The 18,262-nt window shown below is 46.2% G+C and overlaps 1 protein-coding gene across 1 annotated transcript in view; it reads right to left on the reverse strand.

Moving 5' to 3' along the window:
* Positions 1 to 18,262, reverse strand: part of SRP72 (signal recognition particle 72) — a 58,404-nt gene that overhangs the window by 21,088 nt on the left and 19,054 nt on the right. The window contains exons 4-10 of the mRNA XM_063914609.1: positions 12,282 to 12,425; positions 11,298 to 11,409; positions 9,293 to 9,324; positions 8,233 to 8,357; positions 8,095 to 8,152; positions 7,850 to 7,981; positions 283 to 411 (exon numbers count right to left, since the gene is read on the reverse strand). Of these exons, the coding sequence (XP_063770679.1) occupies positions 283 to 411; positions 7,850 to 7,981; positions 8,095 to 8,152; positions 8,233 to 8,357; positions 9,293 to 9,324; positions 11,298 to 11,409; positions 12,282 to 12,425 (732 nt within the window). The remainder of the gene's footprint in view (positions 1 to 282; positions 412 to 7,849; positions 7,982 to 8,094; positions 8,153 to 8,232; positions 8,358 to 9,292; positions 9,325 to 11,297; positions 11,410 to 12,281; positions 12,426 to 18,262) is intronic.

The raw sequence follows: 18,262 nt of genomic DNA on the forward strand, positions 1-18,262 counted from the left end.
AAACAGTCAAATGGTCACACTTCTGTATCAGCCTCACTGGCTTTCTTTTTAGCTCATTATAGTCCTTGGTACATATATCACTTGTTGTCACCATGGGATAAAACCACATCCCTCCTGGCTTTTTGCATTTATTACAGTATAACTGAATTTAGAAAGTAACTTTGTAACATATAAAAGCACAGATAAAACCTACAGACAAAGCTCTGGATGTACAGTACAAGCCAAGAAGTCATCTGTCTTGGCACCATGTAAAGTGAAGAAGGATGCTATGTAAATGTATACCTGTAGCAGGTCTATAGCCTTTGAATGCTGCTTCTCACGACACAGCTGGGCAGCCTGAATGAGCACAGGAAGTAAATGCTCAGGGTCCTGAGCCTGTAGACTGGTGGCCAGCTTTCTACATTGCTCTGCCTGTTGAGTGCAATACAAACATTCTAGTTAGTGATCTGCCATTACTAGAAAGTAAAAAACACGCTCTACAAAAACAATTTCAAAACTTCTTCCGATCTCCATAATAGACTCACTATAGGATCTGCCACTGATATGGTTTTCTGTCTCAGAGTTCATAGTAAAGCATGCAACAAAGGGGGTCATTCCGAGGTGATCGTAGCTGTGCTAAATTGAGCACAGCTACGATCAGGCACTCAGACATGCGGGGGGACGCCCAGCACAGGGATTGTCCGGCCCCGCATATCAGTGCCCCCCCCCCCCCCACACACACACACACACATCCACAGAAATGCAAAAGCATCGCACAGCGGCGATACTTTTGCATTTGAGGAGTAACTCCCGCCCAGCGCAGCTCCTGCGGCTGGCCAGGAGAACCTCTTCGCTGCCCCTGGTCGCAGCCGCTGCATCACGCAGCCGCTGCAGCCCGCCCCCCGCACGGTCCGGCCACGCCTGCTTTGGCCGGACCGCGCCCCCAAAACGGCGGTCAAGCGCCGCCGTGCCGCTCCCTCCCATCCAGCGCCCGCCTCTGCCTGTCAATCAGGCAGAGATGCGATCGCTAGGGACCGACGGACTTCGGGTGCCGGCGCAGTTCCGACCTGATCGCTGCGATAAACTGCAGCGAGCGATTGGGTCAGAATGACCCCCAAAGGACTAAAAGAATCAAACTTCTATGTAGTAAGTGAGAATGCAGTGCTTCAAGCTGTGTGTGCTTGCAAACTTTCAACAATAAATACGAAAGCATCATTGCTGTATAATTAAAAATAATCTTGGTGACGTTTAGCCATATGCGAAGTCTCTATCTAACCATATAAACCAAACACAGTTTATCCTCCCAGCAAATGCTGTAAATAAGGCTATGTGAAAGTGTGGAGAGTCTATAGCACTTCAATCATAGCAGAGAAACATAATTGCTGGCTCTTTTCTGAAAATCTGGGCCCTTACACTAATTCCACTTGTTGTAGATGCTATGCCATATAGGAATGAAAAATATAAAATACTAAAATTAAAACTTTAATCTAAAATGATTGGGATGCAGCTTTTAATACTTTCTGCTCTAATTATATAAGTAAAAAAATAAACCTCAAAAACATCCCTTTAATTTCAGCATGCCTGGACAACATTGGAAGCCATCTGCTGTTTATAAAATCAGTTCATAATGCAATTTGTTCTGCATAGGGAACAAGTGCAACATCAGGGTCAGCTGTGCTACTAGGCAGCTTCCTAGGCCACAGGATATGGGCACAGGTAGGGGAACTTATAAAACCCTGGTTCCACATGGTCGCCTTACCAGCTGAAAGTAGGTAAATGGTGGTGGTGGGCAGTAAGCTGAATTTTTGCCTAGGGCAGTAGTTCCCAAACTTTTTTGAATCATGGTGCCCTAGAGTATCAGAATTTTTATCATGGCACCCTAAGGCCAACAGTGGCAGCCTAAGAAATTTTGAAAAAAATATTACATTAGGTCAGTTGTATTTTTATTTTATCCTTATGTTCAATTATGTTGTGAGGGACAGGATTCACTTCTATTTGCCCACATATGTTATGATTGGCAGCCACCAGCACTGGTTTTGTCTATTACATTGACCATAAATCATTTGAATTGGTCCTGGACCACCAAATCAAGGCACCCCTGTAAGTGCCCCATGGCACCCCACTGTGCCATGGAACACCGTTTGAGAACCACTTGCCTAGTGTGACAACAAACCTTCCGCCGTGTCAGAGTAGCATAGAATGGTGAACCTAGCCCACCTGATACCAAACATACCAGGTACTGGGATCCCACCAATTTCTCTAACGTCCTAGTGGATGCTGGGGACTCCGAAAGGACCATGGGGAATAGCGGCTCCGCAGGAGACTGGGCACATCTAAAGAAAGCTTTAGGACTAACTGGTGTGCACTGGCTCCTCCCCCTATGACCCTCCTCCAAGCCTCAGTTAGATTTCTGTGCCCGACGAGAAGGGTGCACACTAGGGGCTCTCCTGAGCTTCTTAGTGAAAGTTTTAGTTTAGGTTTGTTATTTTCAGTGAGACCTGCTGGCAACAGGCTCACTGCATCGAGGGACTAAGGGGAGAAGAAGCGAACTCACCTGCGTGCAGAGTGGATTGGGCTTCTTGGCTACTGGACATTAGCTCCAGAGGGACGATCACAGGCCCAGCCATGGATGGGTCCCGGAGCCGCGCCGCCGGCCCCCTTACAGATGCTGAAGCAAGAAGAGGTCCATAAATCGGCGGCAGAAGACTTTCCTGTCTTCATAAGGTAGCGCACAGCACTGCAGCTGTGCGCCATTGCTCTCAGCACACTTCACACTCCGGTCACTGAGGGTGCAGGGCGCTGGGGGGGGCGCCCTGAGACGCAATAAAACATACCTTACATGGCAAAAAAATACATCACATATAGCTCCTGGGCTATATGGATGCATTTAACCCCTGCCAGAATATACAAAAAACCGGGAGATAAGGCCGCCGTAAAGGGGGCGGAGCCTATCTCCTCAGCACCTTGGCGCCATTTTCCCTCACAGCTCAGTTGGAGGGAAGCTCCCTGCTCTTCCCTGCAGTCACTACACTACAGAAAAAAGAGAGGGGGGCACTAATTAGGCGCAGTATTAAAACATACAGCAGCTATAAGGGGAAAAACACTTATATAAGGTTATCCCTGTATATATATAGCGCTCTGGTGTGTGCTGGCATACTCTCCCTCTGTCTCCCCAAAGGGCTAGTGGGGTGCTGTCCTCTATCAGAGCATTCCCTGTGTGTGTGCTGTGTGTCGGTACGTTTGTGTCGACATGTATGAGGAGAAAAATGATGTGGAGACGGAGCAGAGTGTCTGTAACAGTGATGTCACCCCCTAGGGGGTCGACACCTGAGTGGATGTACTGTTGAAAATTACGTGACAGTGTCAGCTCTATATAAAAAAACAGTGGTTGACATGAGACAGCCGGCTACTCAGCTTGTGCCTGTCCAGATGTCTCATAGGCCGTCAGGGGCTCTAAAGCGGCCGTTACCTCAGATGGCAGATACAGACGCCGACACGGATACTGACTCCTGTGTCGACGGTGAAGAGACAACCGTGATTTCCAGTAGGGCCACACGTTACATGATTGAGACAATGGAAAATGTTTTTATACATTTCCGATAATACGAGTACCACCAAAAAGGGGTATTATGTTCGGTGAGGGAAAAACTACCTGTAGTTTTCCTGAATCTGAGAAATAAAATGAGGTGTGTGATGATGCGTGGGTTTCCCCCCGATAACAAATTTCTTAAAAAGTATTGGCTGCATACCCTTTCCCGCCAGAGGTTAGGGTGCGTTGGGAAACACCCCCTAGGGGGGATAAGGCGCTCACACGCTTGTAAGAACAAGGGCTCTACCCTCTCATGAGATGGCCGCCCTTAAGGATCCTGCTGATAGGAAGCAGGAGGGTATCCAAAAAGGTATTTACACACATACTGGTGTTATACTGCGACCAGCTATCGCCTCAGCCTGGAGGTGCAGTGCTGGGTTGGCATGGTCGGATTCCCTGACTGGAAATATTGATATCCTAGATAAGGATAGTATATTATTGCCTATAGAGCATTTAAAAGATGCATTTCTATATATGCATGATGCACAGCGGAATAATTGCCGACTGGCATCAAGTATAAGTGCGTTGTCCAAGTCTACCAGTAAAATGGTCAGGTGATGCGGATTCCAAACGGCATTTGGAAGTATTGCCTTTGAAAGGGGACATTTTGGGTCGGTCTTTTAGACCTGGTGGCCACGGCAACAGCTGGGAAATCCACGTTGGTACCCCAGGTCGCCTCTCAAAATAAGACGCCGTATTATCAGGCGCAGTCCTTTTTTGGCAAGCGGACAAAAGGTTCCTCTTTTCTGCTCGTGACAGAGGGAGAGGAAAAAGGCTGTAGAGATCAGCCAGTTCCCAGGCACGGTGGGGGCCCGTTCTCAATGAATTTCAGTGCGCAGTGGGCTCACTCGCAAGTAGACCCCTGGATCCTTCAGGTAATATCTCAGGGGTACATATTGGAATTCGAGACGTCTCCCCCTCGCCGTTTCCAAAAGTCGGCTTTACCGACGTCTCCCTCTGACAGGGAGGCAGTTTTGGAAGCCATTCACAAGCTGTATTCCCAGCAGGTGATAATCGAGGTACCCCTCCTGCAACAGGGAACGGGGTATTATTCCACACTATTGTGGTACCGAAGCCAGACGGCTCGGTGAGACCGATTCTAAATCTAAAATTTTTGAACACTTACATACAGAGGTTCAAATTCAAGATTGAGTCACTCAGAGCAGTGATTGCGAACCTGGAAGAAGGGGACTACATGATGTCTCGGGACATCAAGGATGCTTACCTTCATGTCAAAATTTACCCTTCTCACCAAGGGTACCTCAGGTTATGGTACAGAACTGTCACTATCAGTTCAGACGCTGCCGTAGGGATGGTCCACGGCACCCCGGGTCTTTACCAAGGTAATGGACGAAATGATATCCCTTCGAAGGAAGGGAATTTTAGTTATCCCTTACTTGGACGATTCCCTGATACGGGTAAGATCCAGGGAACAGTTGGAGGTCGGTGTAGCACTATCTCAGGTAGTGTTGCGGCAGCACGATTGGATTCTCAATATTCCAAAATCGCAGCTGGTACCGACGACTTGTCTTCTGTTTCCTAGGGATGATCCTGGACACAGTCCAGAAAAAAGGTGTTTCTCCCGGAAGAGAAAGCCAGGGAGTTATCCGAGCTAATCAGGAACCTCCTAAAACCGAACCAAGTCTCAGTGCATCAATGCACAAGGGTTCTGGGTAAAAATGGTGGCTTCCTACGAAGCAATCCCATTCGTTAGATTCCACGCAAGAACTTTCCAGTGGAACCTACTGGACAAATGGTCCGGGTCGCATTTTCAGATGCATCAGCGGATAACCCTGTCGCCAAGGACAAGGGTATCCATCCTGTAGTGGTTGCAGAGTGCTCATCTTCTAGAGGGCCGCAGATTCGGCATTCAGGACTGGGTCCTAGTGACCACGGATGCCAGCCTGCGAGGCTGGGGAGCAGTCACACAGGGAAGGAATATCCAGGGCTTAGGGTCAAGCCTGGATACATCACTTCACATAAATATCCTGAAGCTAAGGGCCATTTACAATGCTCTAAGCTTAGCGAGACCTCTGCTTCAAGGTCAGCCGGTGTTGATCCAGTCGGACAACATCATGGCAGTCACCCACGTAAACAGACAGGGTGGCACAAGAAGCAGGAGGGCAATGGCAGAAGCTGCAAGGATTCTTCGCTGGGCGGAAAATCATGTGATAGCACTGTCAACAGTATTCATTCAGGGAGTGGACAACTGGGAAGCAGACTTCCTCAGCACGATCTCCACCCGGGAGAGTGGGGACTTCACCCAGAAGTCGTCCACATGATTAAAAAACTCGACAGGTATTGCGCCAGGTCAAGAGACCCTCAGGCAATAGTTGTAGACGCTCTGGTAACACAGTGGGTGTACCAGTCAGTGAATGTGTTCCCTCCTCTGCCTCTCATACCCAAGGTACTGAGATTGATAAGATGGAGAGGAGAAAGCACTATACTCGTGGCTCCGGATTGGCCAAGAAGGACTTGGTAACCGGAACTTCAAGAGAGGCTCACGGAGGATCCGTGGCCTCTACCTCTAAGAAGGGACATGCTCCAGCAAGGACCCTGTCTGTTCCAAGACTTACCGCGGCTGCGTTTGACGGCATGGCGGTTGAACACCGGATCCTGAAGGAAAAAAGGCATTCCGGATGAAGTCATCCCTATCCTGATCAAAGCCAGGAAGGATGTAACCACAAAAACATTATCACCGCAATTGGCGAAAATATGTTGCGTAGTGCGAGGCCAGTAAGGCCCGACGGAGGAAATTCAACTGGGTCGATTCCTACATTTCCTGCAAACAGGAGAGTCTATGGGCCTGAAATTGGGGTCCATTAAGGTTCAGATTTCGGCCCTGTCAATTTTCTTCCAAAAAAGAACTAGCTTCAGTCCCTGAAGTTTAGACGTTTGTAAAAGGGGTACGGCATATACAGCCTCCTTTTGTGCCTCCAGTGGCAATTTGGGATCTCAATGTAGGTTGGGTTCCAAAAGTCACATTGGTTTGAACCACTTAAATCTGTGGAGTTAAAATATCTCACATGGAAAGTGGTCATGCTGTTGGCCCTGGCCTGAGCCAGGCGCGTGTCAGAATTGGCGGCTTTATCCTGTAAAAGCCCTTATCAGATTTTCCATTCGTACAGGGGGAATTGAGTACTCGTCCTCAGTTTCTCCCTAAGGTGGTTCCAGCGTTTTCACCTGAACCAACCTATTGTGGTGCCTGCGGCTACTAGGGACTTGGAGGAATCCAAGTTGCTGGATGTTGTCAGGGCCCTGAAAATATGTTTCCAGGACGGCTGGAGTCAGAAAATCTGACTCGCTGTTTATCCTGTATGCACCCAACAAGCTGGGTGCTCCTGCTTCTAAGCAGACGATTGCTCGTTGGATTTGAAGTACAATTCAGCTTGCACATTCTGTGGCAGGCCTGCCACAGCCAAAATCTGTAAAAGCCCATTCCACACGGAAAGTGGGCTCATCTTGGGCGGCTGCCCGAGGGGTCTCGGCTTTACAACTTTGCCGAGCAGCTACTTGGTCAGGGGCAAACACGTTTGCTAAATTCTACAAATTTGATACCCTGGCTGAGGAGGACCTGGAGTTCTCTCATTCGGTGCTGCAGAGTCATCCGCACTCTCCCGCCCGTTTGGGAGCTTTGGTATAATCCCCATGGTCCTTTCGGAGTCCCCAGCATCCACTAGGACGTTAGAGAAAATAAGAATTTACTTACCGATAATTCTATTTCTCATAGTCCGTAGTGGATGCTGGGCGCCCATCCCAAGTGCGGATTGTCTGCATTACTTGTACATAGTTATTGTTACAAAAATCGGGTTATTGTTGTTGTGAGCCATCTTTTCAGAGGCTCCTTCTGTTATCATGCTGTTAACTGGGTTCAGATCACAAGTTGTACGGTGTGATTGGTGTGGCTGGTATGAGTCTTACCCGGGATTCAAAATCCTTCCTTATTGTGTACGCTCGTCCGGGCACAGTATCCTGAGGCTTGGAGGAGGGTCATAGGGGGAGGAGCCAGTGCACACCAGTTAGTCCTAAAGCTTTCTTTAGATGTGCCCAGTCTCCTGCGGAGCCGCTATTCCCCATGGTCCTTTCGGAGTCCCCAGCATCCACTACGGACTATGAGAAATAGAATTATCGGTAAGTAAATTCTTATTTTTTTGAATGGGGGAACATGAAAGAGGGAGATTAACAGCTCATTAATGTTATTTAATGAAAACCCCTGCATAACCCATGTATCAGTACCAAATGTAATCTTTGCTTGTGTTCATGATCATTGAAACTGCATACCTGATTTGTATACATGGAGAGTAAAGCCTTGTTAAACTCAATAGCCTGGAGTTGTTGCTTAGCCAGCTTGTGTTCTACTCCTTCAGCATTAGCGAGCTTCACTTTCTTCTTTGAGTCAAACACATTTTGGTCCTTAATAAAAAGAGAAACTGAATGATAACATTTCCAAACTCTACATCACCGGCAAGCAAAGAACGCCACTCTAGACCTGTGCTTAATGCATTGTGAGTAATATACAGATATACCTTGTTAATTGTTATGATGTTATTTGCCACAACAGCCAACAATCCAACATCAGTGGGCCTGCAAGAAAAGAGACCATTAGGTGGAATACAAATGTAGCAAGTGGGAGAAGAAGAGTTTGCTTGTATTTCAATCCTTACTTTAACTTGATGATTTGATTATTAAGCTTAAGAGCATCATCTATGGAGCCTTGTAGCTGCATGACATAAGCCATCTGACCATGTATTATGGCCAATTCAGCATCTATGTCCTCTTCTGTCAAGTCCTGAGAACACATAATACAAGCAAGAAGCATGAATGCGATGATGCAGCAGAAATTAATCTGTTCCCGAAATATATCTGTCAACTCAGAAATGCACGTGTCTGTTATATAAGTGGCCTTATATTTGTCTAATAGTGAAAGAATACCACAAGCAAATAGGTTTTTGGCTCACCATACAATCAAGGGTATGTCAACACAAACATGAGCGTTTAAGCAAATAAAAAATAAAAAACAAAAGTTCGCTACTACAGTAGAACCCTGATTTTATAAAGCATTTAAGGATTTCTTTGCCTGTACACAACAGGACAAATGTACTAAAGGTTATAAAAATGAAAAGTGGTGATGTTGCACATAGCAACCAAGTAGATTCTATCATTTCTCTATTGCATCCTAGATAACAGAAAGAATCTGATTGGTTGCTATGGGCAACATCACCACTTCATTTTTATAACCTTTAGTAAATGAACCCCTACATGTCAAAACAGACAAACACGTATATGTTTTTAGACCTCTCCCCACAGACACAATGCATGAGATGTGGCAAAGTTAGACCGGGCTTTTTCTGAGGAGACTGTCAGGGGCTGCAGGAAGCTAATTTTCCAGCAGCTGCTGGGCTCAGCCTAACCGGCCAGCCCCGCAGCGGCCTCCTTATGCTGGCCTACAAAATGTGGGCTAAAAGGGTTTGTTGACTACCAGATGCTGGTCTTACTGCAGCTGTAAGCTGCTGATTCTTTATAAATAAATAAATAAAATTGTATATTTATTATTCTTGTATTTTTTTTTTTTACTGCATAAAACTAATTTTTTTCCTTTAATGCTCATGTGCACAGATCCTGAAACATATAGTATGTGAAATGACACTAGGTTTTTGTCCATTATTGTAGATATAATGAAATATGTAGAATAAATAAACCAGCCTTGTAAAAGCAAATACTTACGGTGTCTTCTGAAATGGATTGTCTGCAGAGCTCTATAAAAGGTAAAAAAGGTAAAAACAAATATTAAAAAAATAAATGAAACATAAAATTATCATTCTCTGAATATAGAAATCAATAGATAAAACTATAATTAATTCTAAAACTTTATTTCCAGACCAGTGTCTTAAACTAAGGGTGCATACACACGGTGAGATTCGGACTTATCCGATTCTCACTGTGCGACGGGGGGCCGGGTCGGCACTTAGCCAGTATCGCAAGCACATAATGAGTGTGCTTGCGATGCTGGCTATGTGCGATTTTGGCTAAGTGTCAATCCTGACTATCTCTTCTATAGAGATAGTCAGGATTGACTTGCCTGCACAGCCTATTTTTTCTGCCGATGCCGACCGCGCGGGGCCGCGCATCGGCATCGTATCGGGATCGCAAGGTGACTGTCACCTTGCGATCTGCACTATCTTTTCATCCGATTCTGACTATATAGTCAGAATCGAATGAAAAAATCTTACCGTGTGTACACACCTTTAGAGCTGGATGCAAGAAATGTTACTAAAGTGCATGATCAAGGAACAAAAATGGAAACATTTTAAAACATTAAAGTTTTAAATGACATTACATGAACATGTCTCAGCCGATTCAATTAGCTGTGAAGTGCCATCGAAAATCCAGTAATGTTCTGCTGCACACATATTCTGAACACTGGGAGTTTTCTTGTGCACCTCTATGGGGTATATTCAATTAAAGTCAAATCCACTGCAACATGCATTTGTCGGAATGGACCCGACAAGGGCTATTCAAAGGATTTGGCCGTTCCTGATCATCTCAATACGACTTTAAAAAAAGTCGGATTGAGATGAGGGACCTGAGAAGAGGAGACTGGGAGAGCAGCGGCTATAGCAGCGTAGCGCCATAGCAAGACCTCGCTTGCTGGAGCCGGGTGGACGCTGCCGTGAGCGGCGGCGGTGCCCCATTCTCCTGCTGCACTGTACTGTAGCCGCTGTTCTCCCCCGTCTCCCCCTCTCAGGTCACTCATCTCAATCCGACTTTGAGATGGTCGGAAAGGAGGCCAAATCCTGTCGGATTTGGCCCTGTTTCCAACAAAAGCAAGCGGATTGGCGGCCATTCCGCCAGTCCATGTGTTTTCCGACAAGTCGGAATTCTCGGCTTGTCGGATAATTTTGGGGTGTATTGAATAGGTCGTAAACCCCTTCCGACCTTAAAAAGTTGAAAACTGCCCTCTTTCTGACAGACGGCAGATTTCGACTGCAATTGAATATACCCCTATGTGTTGTTCCAGAACAGGACACTGAGGCCAAGCTGAGAAATGAAGCCTCCTAACGCTAACAAACTGTTAACATACACGAATTAAAGTAAAAAAATAATCCACAAAATGATTATTCTTCAGTGTTGAACTTGAACAAGCAGGATTAGCAGGCCCATTATGCAGCCAAGACTGTAGTCCCCAAGAGACAACTGACACTCCAGTTACCAGCCATGCTCTGTAATTTAATATAGGAATAATCATCTCCCCTACATATAAATTAATGTTTTATCTTCCTTTTCAATGTTCAGCTAACTGACTCTGGGTGCACCACCGGCAGATTATTCACACATATTGGGAATTATTACTATTGCCGGTATACAGACTAGACCCCGATAGTGGTGTAGTCTGATATACTTCCTGATGCGGAACAAACCATTTGTTGTACAATTATAAACGAATGTTGCCAGGGACTATAGTAACAGAACACGCACTGCAGAAGAGAAGAGAGGCGGTTCATGTAACAGCACTTCTTCCTGCAAGCAGTGCGTGGTCTGTAACAGGACTGCCAGGAAGGCATGTGGGGAAAATGTGAGGGTGGTGCTTTACTAGGCTGTATAAGATCACAGCCACACTGTAGTTCTATTCAGATGCTTCCATAATATGTCATGTGGAAAGCTAAGGAGACAGAAGAAAACAGACGACTCTGTACGTAACATTCTGCTAAGCTTGTCTAGGTTTGCTTACTTTCAGCTTCTTGCAGCTTTTTCATTGCTTGCCTCAGCTTGCCTTGACCTATTAAAGTACAGGCTGCATTGTAGCAAAGTTCATAGGACGTCTCCTGCAAGCCAAAGTCCTCCTGTAACACCATAAAAATATGTTTTTCAAAATAGCAAAAAACGGACAATGCTTAAACACACAAAACCAGCCACAGCCGTAAGTGTTATATTACCTTCTTCCCTATCACCTACCTAACTTACATGTTTTAAGTTGTATTTTTTTTTCTTTTTTATATAAACTTAATATTCTGTACACAGGGGTAGATGTAAGAAAATGCAGGCTGTGGGCATCATTTTCAGTGAAGAAGGTCCACATACGGCAGGCATGTATTATTGCCACTGTTGCCGCTGTGGGAGAACATTAAATCACCTGTCTGGTGATAAACGCTCTCCCACTATCGGCTCTCCTTACTGCCGTTTGTGCCTCAGTGCGCATGCGCCAGCTATTATTTACCCAGTGCCCCCCTAGCTTCAAAGAAAAAAACCTTTTATTGATTTTTGTGTGCACACAGTACCTGGCTGTTGGAGTGGACAGCCATCTGCCAATATCTATATCTGCAGCAATCGGAACGGGTAGCGTCACTGACAATTCGTGCATTGTCCGGCTTATCGGTGTGCTATCTTACAGACAGCAGAGCCGGTAATGACAGGGGCACGCTTTAACAGACACCTCCTCCTTCATACATGGGGGAGAAGCGGCATCAGCTTCTGCCCCATAACCACTTTTCTCCCATAGCTCCTGTTCATAAATCTACCCCTCAGTCCCCTATGAGTGACAGTTGAAGACACTTTCTTCTAGGGGTGTCAACACTGTGCAAGATATCACCTTGATTGTAAATATCTAGGAGGTTAATATTCATGATGGGCTGTACTATAAAAGTCAGTGTCACTTCACTGATAAAAAAAATAGTAATTGTTACTAACAATACATGTATGCTGGAAAGGCACTTACTGGCATCCCCATCCCCCAAATACTCATAGCAGCCACCACAGCAGACATATTTGTTTGTCTCTCTTCATCATAATCATCTTGAGAATTCCGAATTATATCTCGATAAACAGATAAACATTCTTCATAATGCTCCAATCTATATAGCTTAAGACAAGGAAAATCAAGATATTTACTTAAATGCACTGAAAATGATCAAGACTACATGAAGACAGGGATTTTCTCTTTTCATATTTGGTTTGGGCGTGGTGTTCCCTTCAGTTCCTGCCCACCACAAACAGTTATGATCATATTTTGTTTAAGAACCTAAAACCAACAAGGACAATTACTGAAAATAGCAAAAACCTTAGTTTAAGAATTCTAACACTTTGATTATATGTTGCCCTTTATCCATAATGAGGAACTAAACCAGATCAATGTTTTTGCTATTTTAAACAAATGGCACACAGATTTTGATGAGACGAAGAGCTATATGCAGTTATCCTGGAAGTGGTTTAATTCTGCAGTGTTGTAGTTACTGTAAATATGGTAGCCATGTGCTAAGTGTGTCTTCTAGGTCAATCAGGCAAGGAGTGACCAACAACTGCATATTTATATGCCATTTGTTTTGAATGAGGAATCAACAGGTGGGACATGGAAGAAGGAATATGGGACTTTCAGGTAGCATTTATAGATCCCAGTACACAAAGTCTTTTCTGTATCTTGGGAGTCACCGCCATATGCAGGAGACGAACAAAATACACTTTGTAGTAACTTTCTCTGCTGCACATATGGCATAAAAGTAACTATGGGAGCAATAAATGAAAAACATATTTTTGATCCAAGTCTCCGCCTATAGCATGGGTCTTCAACCTCTGGCCCTCCAGCTGCTATGGAACTATACATTCCAGCATGCTCTGCCTCAGTTTTTGTATGCATTAATAGCAAAACTGTGGCAGGGCATGCTGGGATGTGTAGTTCCACAGCAGCTGGAGGGTTGCAGGTTGAAGACCCATGACTTATAGGAAACATACTTAAAAACACAAGACTTCTAATCCTGGGGAAACCAATCCATTTGATGGATTCATGGGTGAAAAGGAGAAAATAAGAATTTACTTACCGATAATTCTATTTCTCGGAGTCCGTAGTGGATGCTGGGGTTCCTGAAAGGACCATGGGGAATAGCGGCTCCGCAGGAGACAGGGCACAAAAAGTAAAGCTTTAGGATCAGGTGGTGTGCACTGGCTCCTCCCCCTATGACCCTCCTCCAAGCCTCAGTTAGGATACTGTGCCCGGACGAGCGTACACAATAAGGAAGGATTTAGAATCCCGGGTAAGACTCATACCAGCCACACCAATCACACTGTACAACCTGTGATCTGAACCCAGTTAACAGTATGATAACAGCGGAGCCTCTGAAAAGATGGCTCACAACAATAATAACCCGATTTTTGTAACTATGTACAAGTAATGCAGATAATCCGCACTTGGGATGGGCGCCCAGCATCCACTACGGACTCCGAGAAATAGAATTATCGGTAAGTAAATTCTTATTTTCTCTATCGTCCTAGTGGATGCTGGGGTTCCTGAAAGGACCATGGGGATTATACCAAAGCTCCCAAACGGGCGGGAGAGTGCGGATGACTCTGCAGCACCGAATGAGAGAACTCCAGGTCCTCCTTAGCCAGGGTATCAAATTTGTAGGATTTTACAAACGTGTTTGCCCCTGACTAAATAGCCGCTCGGCAAAGTTGTAAAGCCGAGACCCCTCGGGCAGCCGCCCAAGATGAGCCCACCTTCCTTGTGGAATGGGCATTTACATATTTTGGCTGTGGCAGGCCTGCCACAGAATGTGCAAGCTGAATTGTATTACACATCCAACTAGCAATAGTCTGCTTAGAAGCAAGAGCACCCAGTTTGTTGGGTGCATACAGGATAACAGCAAGTCAGTTTTCCTGACTCCAGCCGTCCTGGAAACCGATATTTTCAGGGCCCTGACAACATCTAGCAACTTGGAGTCCTCCAAGTCCCTAGTAGGCGCAAGGCACCACAATAAGCTGGTTCAGGTGAAACACTGACACCACCTTAGGGAGAGAACTGGGGACGAGTCCGCAGCTCTGCCCTGTCTGAATGGACAAACAGATATGGGCTTTTTTGAGAAAAAAACCCACCAATTTGACACTCGCCTGGCCCAGGCCAGGGCCAAGAGCACGGTCACTTTTCATGTGAGATGCTTCAAATCCACAGATTTGACTGGTTTTAAACCAATGTGATTTGAGGAATCCCAGAACTACGTTGAGATCCCACAGTGCCACTGGAGGCACAAAAGGGGGTTGTATATGCAATACTCCCTTGACAAACTTCTGGACTTCAGGAACTGAAGCCAATTCTTTCTGGAAGAAAATCGACAGGGCCGAAATTTGAACCTTAATGGGCCCCAATTTGAGGCCCATAGACACTCCTGTTTGCAGGAAATGCAGGAATCGACCGAGTTGAAATTTCTTCGTGGGGCCTTCCTGGCCTCACACCACGCAACATATTTTCGCCACATGTGGTGATAATGTTGTGCGGTCACCTCCTTCCTGGCTTTGACCAGGGTAGGAATGACCTCTTCCGGAATGCCTTTTTCCCTTAGGATCCGGCGTTCCACCGCCATGCCGTCAAACGCAGCTGCGGTAAGTCTTGGAACAGACATGGTACTTGCTGAAGCAAGTCCCTTCTTAGCGGCAGAGGCCATAAGTCCTCTGTGAGCATCTCTTGAAGTTCCGGGTACCAAGTCCTTCTTGGCCAATCCGGAGCCATGAGTATAGTTCTTACTCCTCTACGTCTTATAATTCTCAGTACCTTAGGTATGAGAAGCAGAGGAGGGAACACATACACCGACTGGTACACCCACGGTGTTACCAGAACGTCCACAGCTATTGCCTGAGGGTCTCTTGACCTGGCGCAATACCTGTCCCGTTTTTTGTTCAGACGGGACGCCATCATGTCCACCTTTGGTATTTCCCAACGGTTCACAATCATGTGGAAAAACTTCCCGATGAAGTTTCCACTCTCCCGGGTGGAGGTCGTGCCTGCTGAGGAAGTCTGCTTCCCAGTTTCCACTCCCGGAATGAAACACTGCTGACAGTGCTATCACATGATTTTCCGCCCAGCGAAAAGTCCTTGCAGTTTTTGCCATTGCCCTCCTGCTTCTTGTGCCGCCCTGTCTGTTTACGTGGGCGACTGCCGTGATGTTTTTCCCACTGGATCAATACCGGCTGACCTTGAAGCAGAGGTCTTGCTAAGCTTAGAGCATTATAAATTTACCCTAAGCTCCAGTATATTTATGTGGAGAAAAGTCTCCAGACTTGATCACACTCCCTGGAAATTTTTTCCTTGTGTGACTGCTCCCCAGCCTCTCGGGCTGGCCTCCGTGGTCACCAGCATCCAATCCTGAATGCCGAATCTGCGGCCCTCTAGAAGATGAGCACTCTGTAACCACCACAGGAGAGACACCCTTGTCCTTGGATATAGGGTTATCCGCTGATGCATCTGAAGATGCGATCCGGACCATTTGTCCAGCAGATCCCACTGAAAAGTTCTTGCGTGAAATCTGCCGAATGGAATTGCTTCGTAGGAAGCCACCATTTTTACTAGGACCCTTGTGCAATGATGCACTGACACTTTTCCTGGTTTTAGGAGGTTCTTGACTAGCTCGGATAACTCCCTGGCTTTCTCTTCCGGGAGAAACACCTTTTTCTGGACTGTGTCCAGAATCATCCCTAGGCACAGCAGACGTGTCGTCAGGATCAGCTGCGATTTTGGAATATTTAGAATCCATCCGTGCTGTTGTAGCAGTATCCGAGATAGTGCTACTCCGACCTCCAACTGTTCCCTGGACTTTGCCCTTATCAGGAGATCGTCCAAGTAAGGGGTAATTAAGACGCCTTTTCTTCGAAGAAGAATCATCATTTCGGCCATTACCTTGGTAAAGACCCGGGGTGCCGTGGACAATCCAAACGGCAGCGTCTGAAACTGACAGTGACAGTTCTATACCACGAACCTGAGGTACCCTTAGTGAGAAGGGCAAATTTGGGACATGGAGGTAAGCATCCCTGATGTCCCGGGACACTATATAGTCCCCTTCTTCCTGGTTCGTTATCACTGCTCTGAGTGACTCCATCTTGATTTGAACCTTTGTAAGTGTTCAAATTTTTTTAGATTTAGAATAGGTCTCACCTAGCCTTCTGGCTTCAGTACCACAATATAGTGTGGAATAATACCCCTTTCCTTGTTGTAGGAGGGGTAATTTGATTATCACCTGCTGGGAATACAGCTTGTGAATTTTTTCCCATACTGCCTCCTTGTCGGAGGGATACCTTGGTAAAGCAGACTTCAGGAGCCTGCGAGGGGGAAACGTTTCGACATTCCAATCTGTACCCCTGGGATACTACTTGTAGGATCCAGGGGTCCTGTACGGTCCCAGCGTCATGCTGAGAGCTTGGCAGAAGCGGTGGAAGGCTTCTGTTCCTGGGAATGGGCTGCCTGCTGCAGTCTTCTTCCCTTTCCTCTATCCCTGGGCAAATATGACTCTTATAGGGACGAAAGGACTGAGGCTGAAAAGACGGTGTCTTTTTCTGCAGAGATGTGACTTAGGGTAAAAACGGTGGATTTTCCAGCAGTTGCCGTGGCCACCAGGTCCGATGGACCGACCCCAAATAACTCCTCTTCCTTTATACGGCAATATACCTTTGTGCCGTTTGGAATCTGCATCACCTGACCACTGTCGTGTCCATAAACATCTTCTGGCAGATATGGACATCGCACTTACTCTTGATGCCAGAGTGCAAATATCCCTCTGTGCATCTCGCATATATAGAAATGCATCCTTTAAATGCTCTATAGTCAATAAAATACTGTCCCTGTCAAGGGTATCAATATTTTTAGTCAGGAAATCCGACCAAGCCACCCCAGCTCTGCACATCCAGGCTGAGGCGATCGCTGGTCGCAGTATAACACCAGTATGTGTGTATATACTTTTATATGATATTTTCCAGCCTCCTGTCAGCTGGCTCCTTGAGGACGGCCCTATCTATAGACGGTACCGCCACTTGTTTTGATAAGCGTGTGAGCGCCTTATCCACCCTAAGGGGTGTTTCCCAACGCGCCCTAACTTCTGGCGGGAAAGGGTATACCGCCAATAATTTTCTATCGGGGGGAACCCACGCATCATCACACACTTCATTTAATTTATCTGATTCAGGAAAAACTACAGGTAGTTTTTTCACATCCCACATAATACCCTCTTTTGTGGTACTTGTAGTATCAGAAATATGAAACACCTCCTTCATTGCCCTTAACGTGTGGCCCTAATAAGGAATACGTTTGTTTATTCACCGTCGACACTGGATTCAGTGTCCGTGTCTGTGTCGACCGACTAAGGTAAACGGGCGTTTTAAAACCCCTGACGGTGTTTTTGAGACGTCTGGACCGGTACTAATTGTTTGTCGGCCGTCTCATGTCGTCAACCGACCTTGCAGCGTGTTGACATTATCACGTAATTCCCTAAATAAGCCATCCATTCCGGTGTCGACTCCCTAGAGAGTGACATCACCATTGCAGGCAATTGCTCCGCCTCCTCACCAACATCGTCCTCATACATGTCGACACACACGTACCGACACACAGCACACACACAGGGAATGCTCTGATAGAGGACAGGACCTACTAGCCCTTTGGAGAGACAGAGGGAGAGTTTGCCAGCACACACCAAAAAACGCTATAATTATATAGGGACAACCTTATATAAGTGTTTTCCCTTATAGCATCTTTTTATATATTTCTAACGCCAAATTAGTGCCCCCCCTCTCTGTTTTAACCCTGTTTCTGTAGTGCAGTGCAGGGGAGAGCCTGGGAGCCTTCCCTCCAGCCTTTCTGTGAGGGAAAATGGCGCTGTGTGCTGAGGAGATAGGCCCCGCCCCTTTTTCGGCGGGCTCGTCTCCCGCTCTTCAACGGATTCTGGC

This window comes from Pseudophryne corroboree, chromosome 1, assembly GCF_028390025.1.
Source record: "Pseudophryne corroboree isolate aPseCor3 chromosome 1, aPseCor3.hap2, whole genome shotgun sequence".
NCBI classification, from domain to species: Eukaryota; Metazoa; Chordata; class Amphibia; order Anura; family Myobatrachidae; genus Pseudophryne; species Pseudophryne corroboree.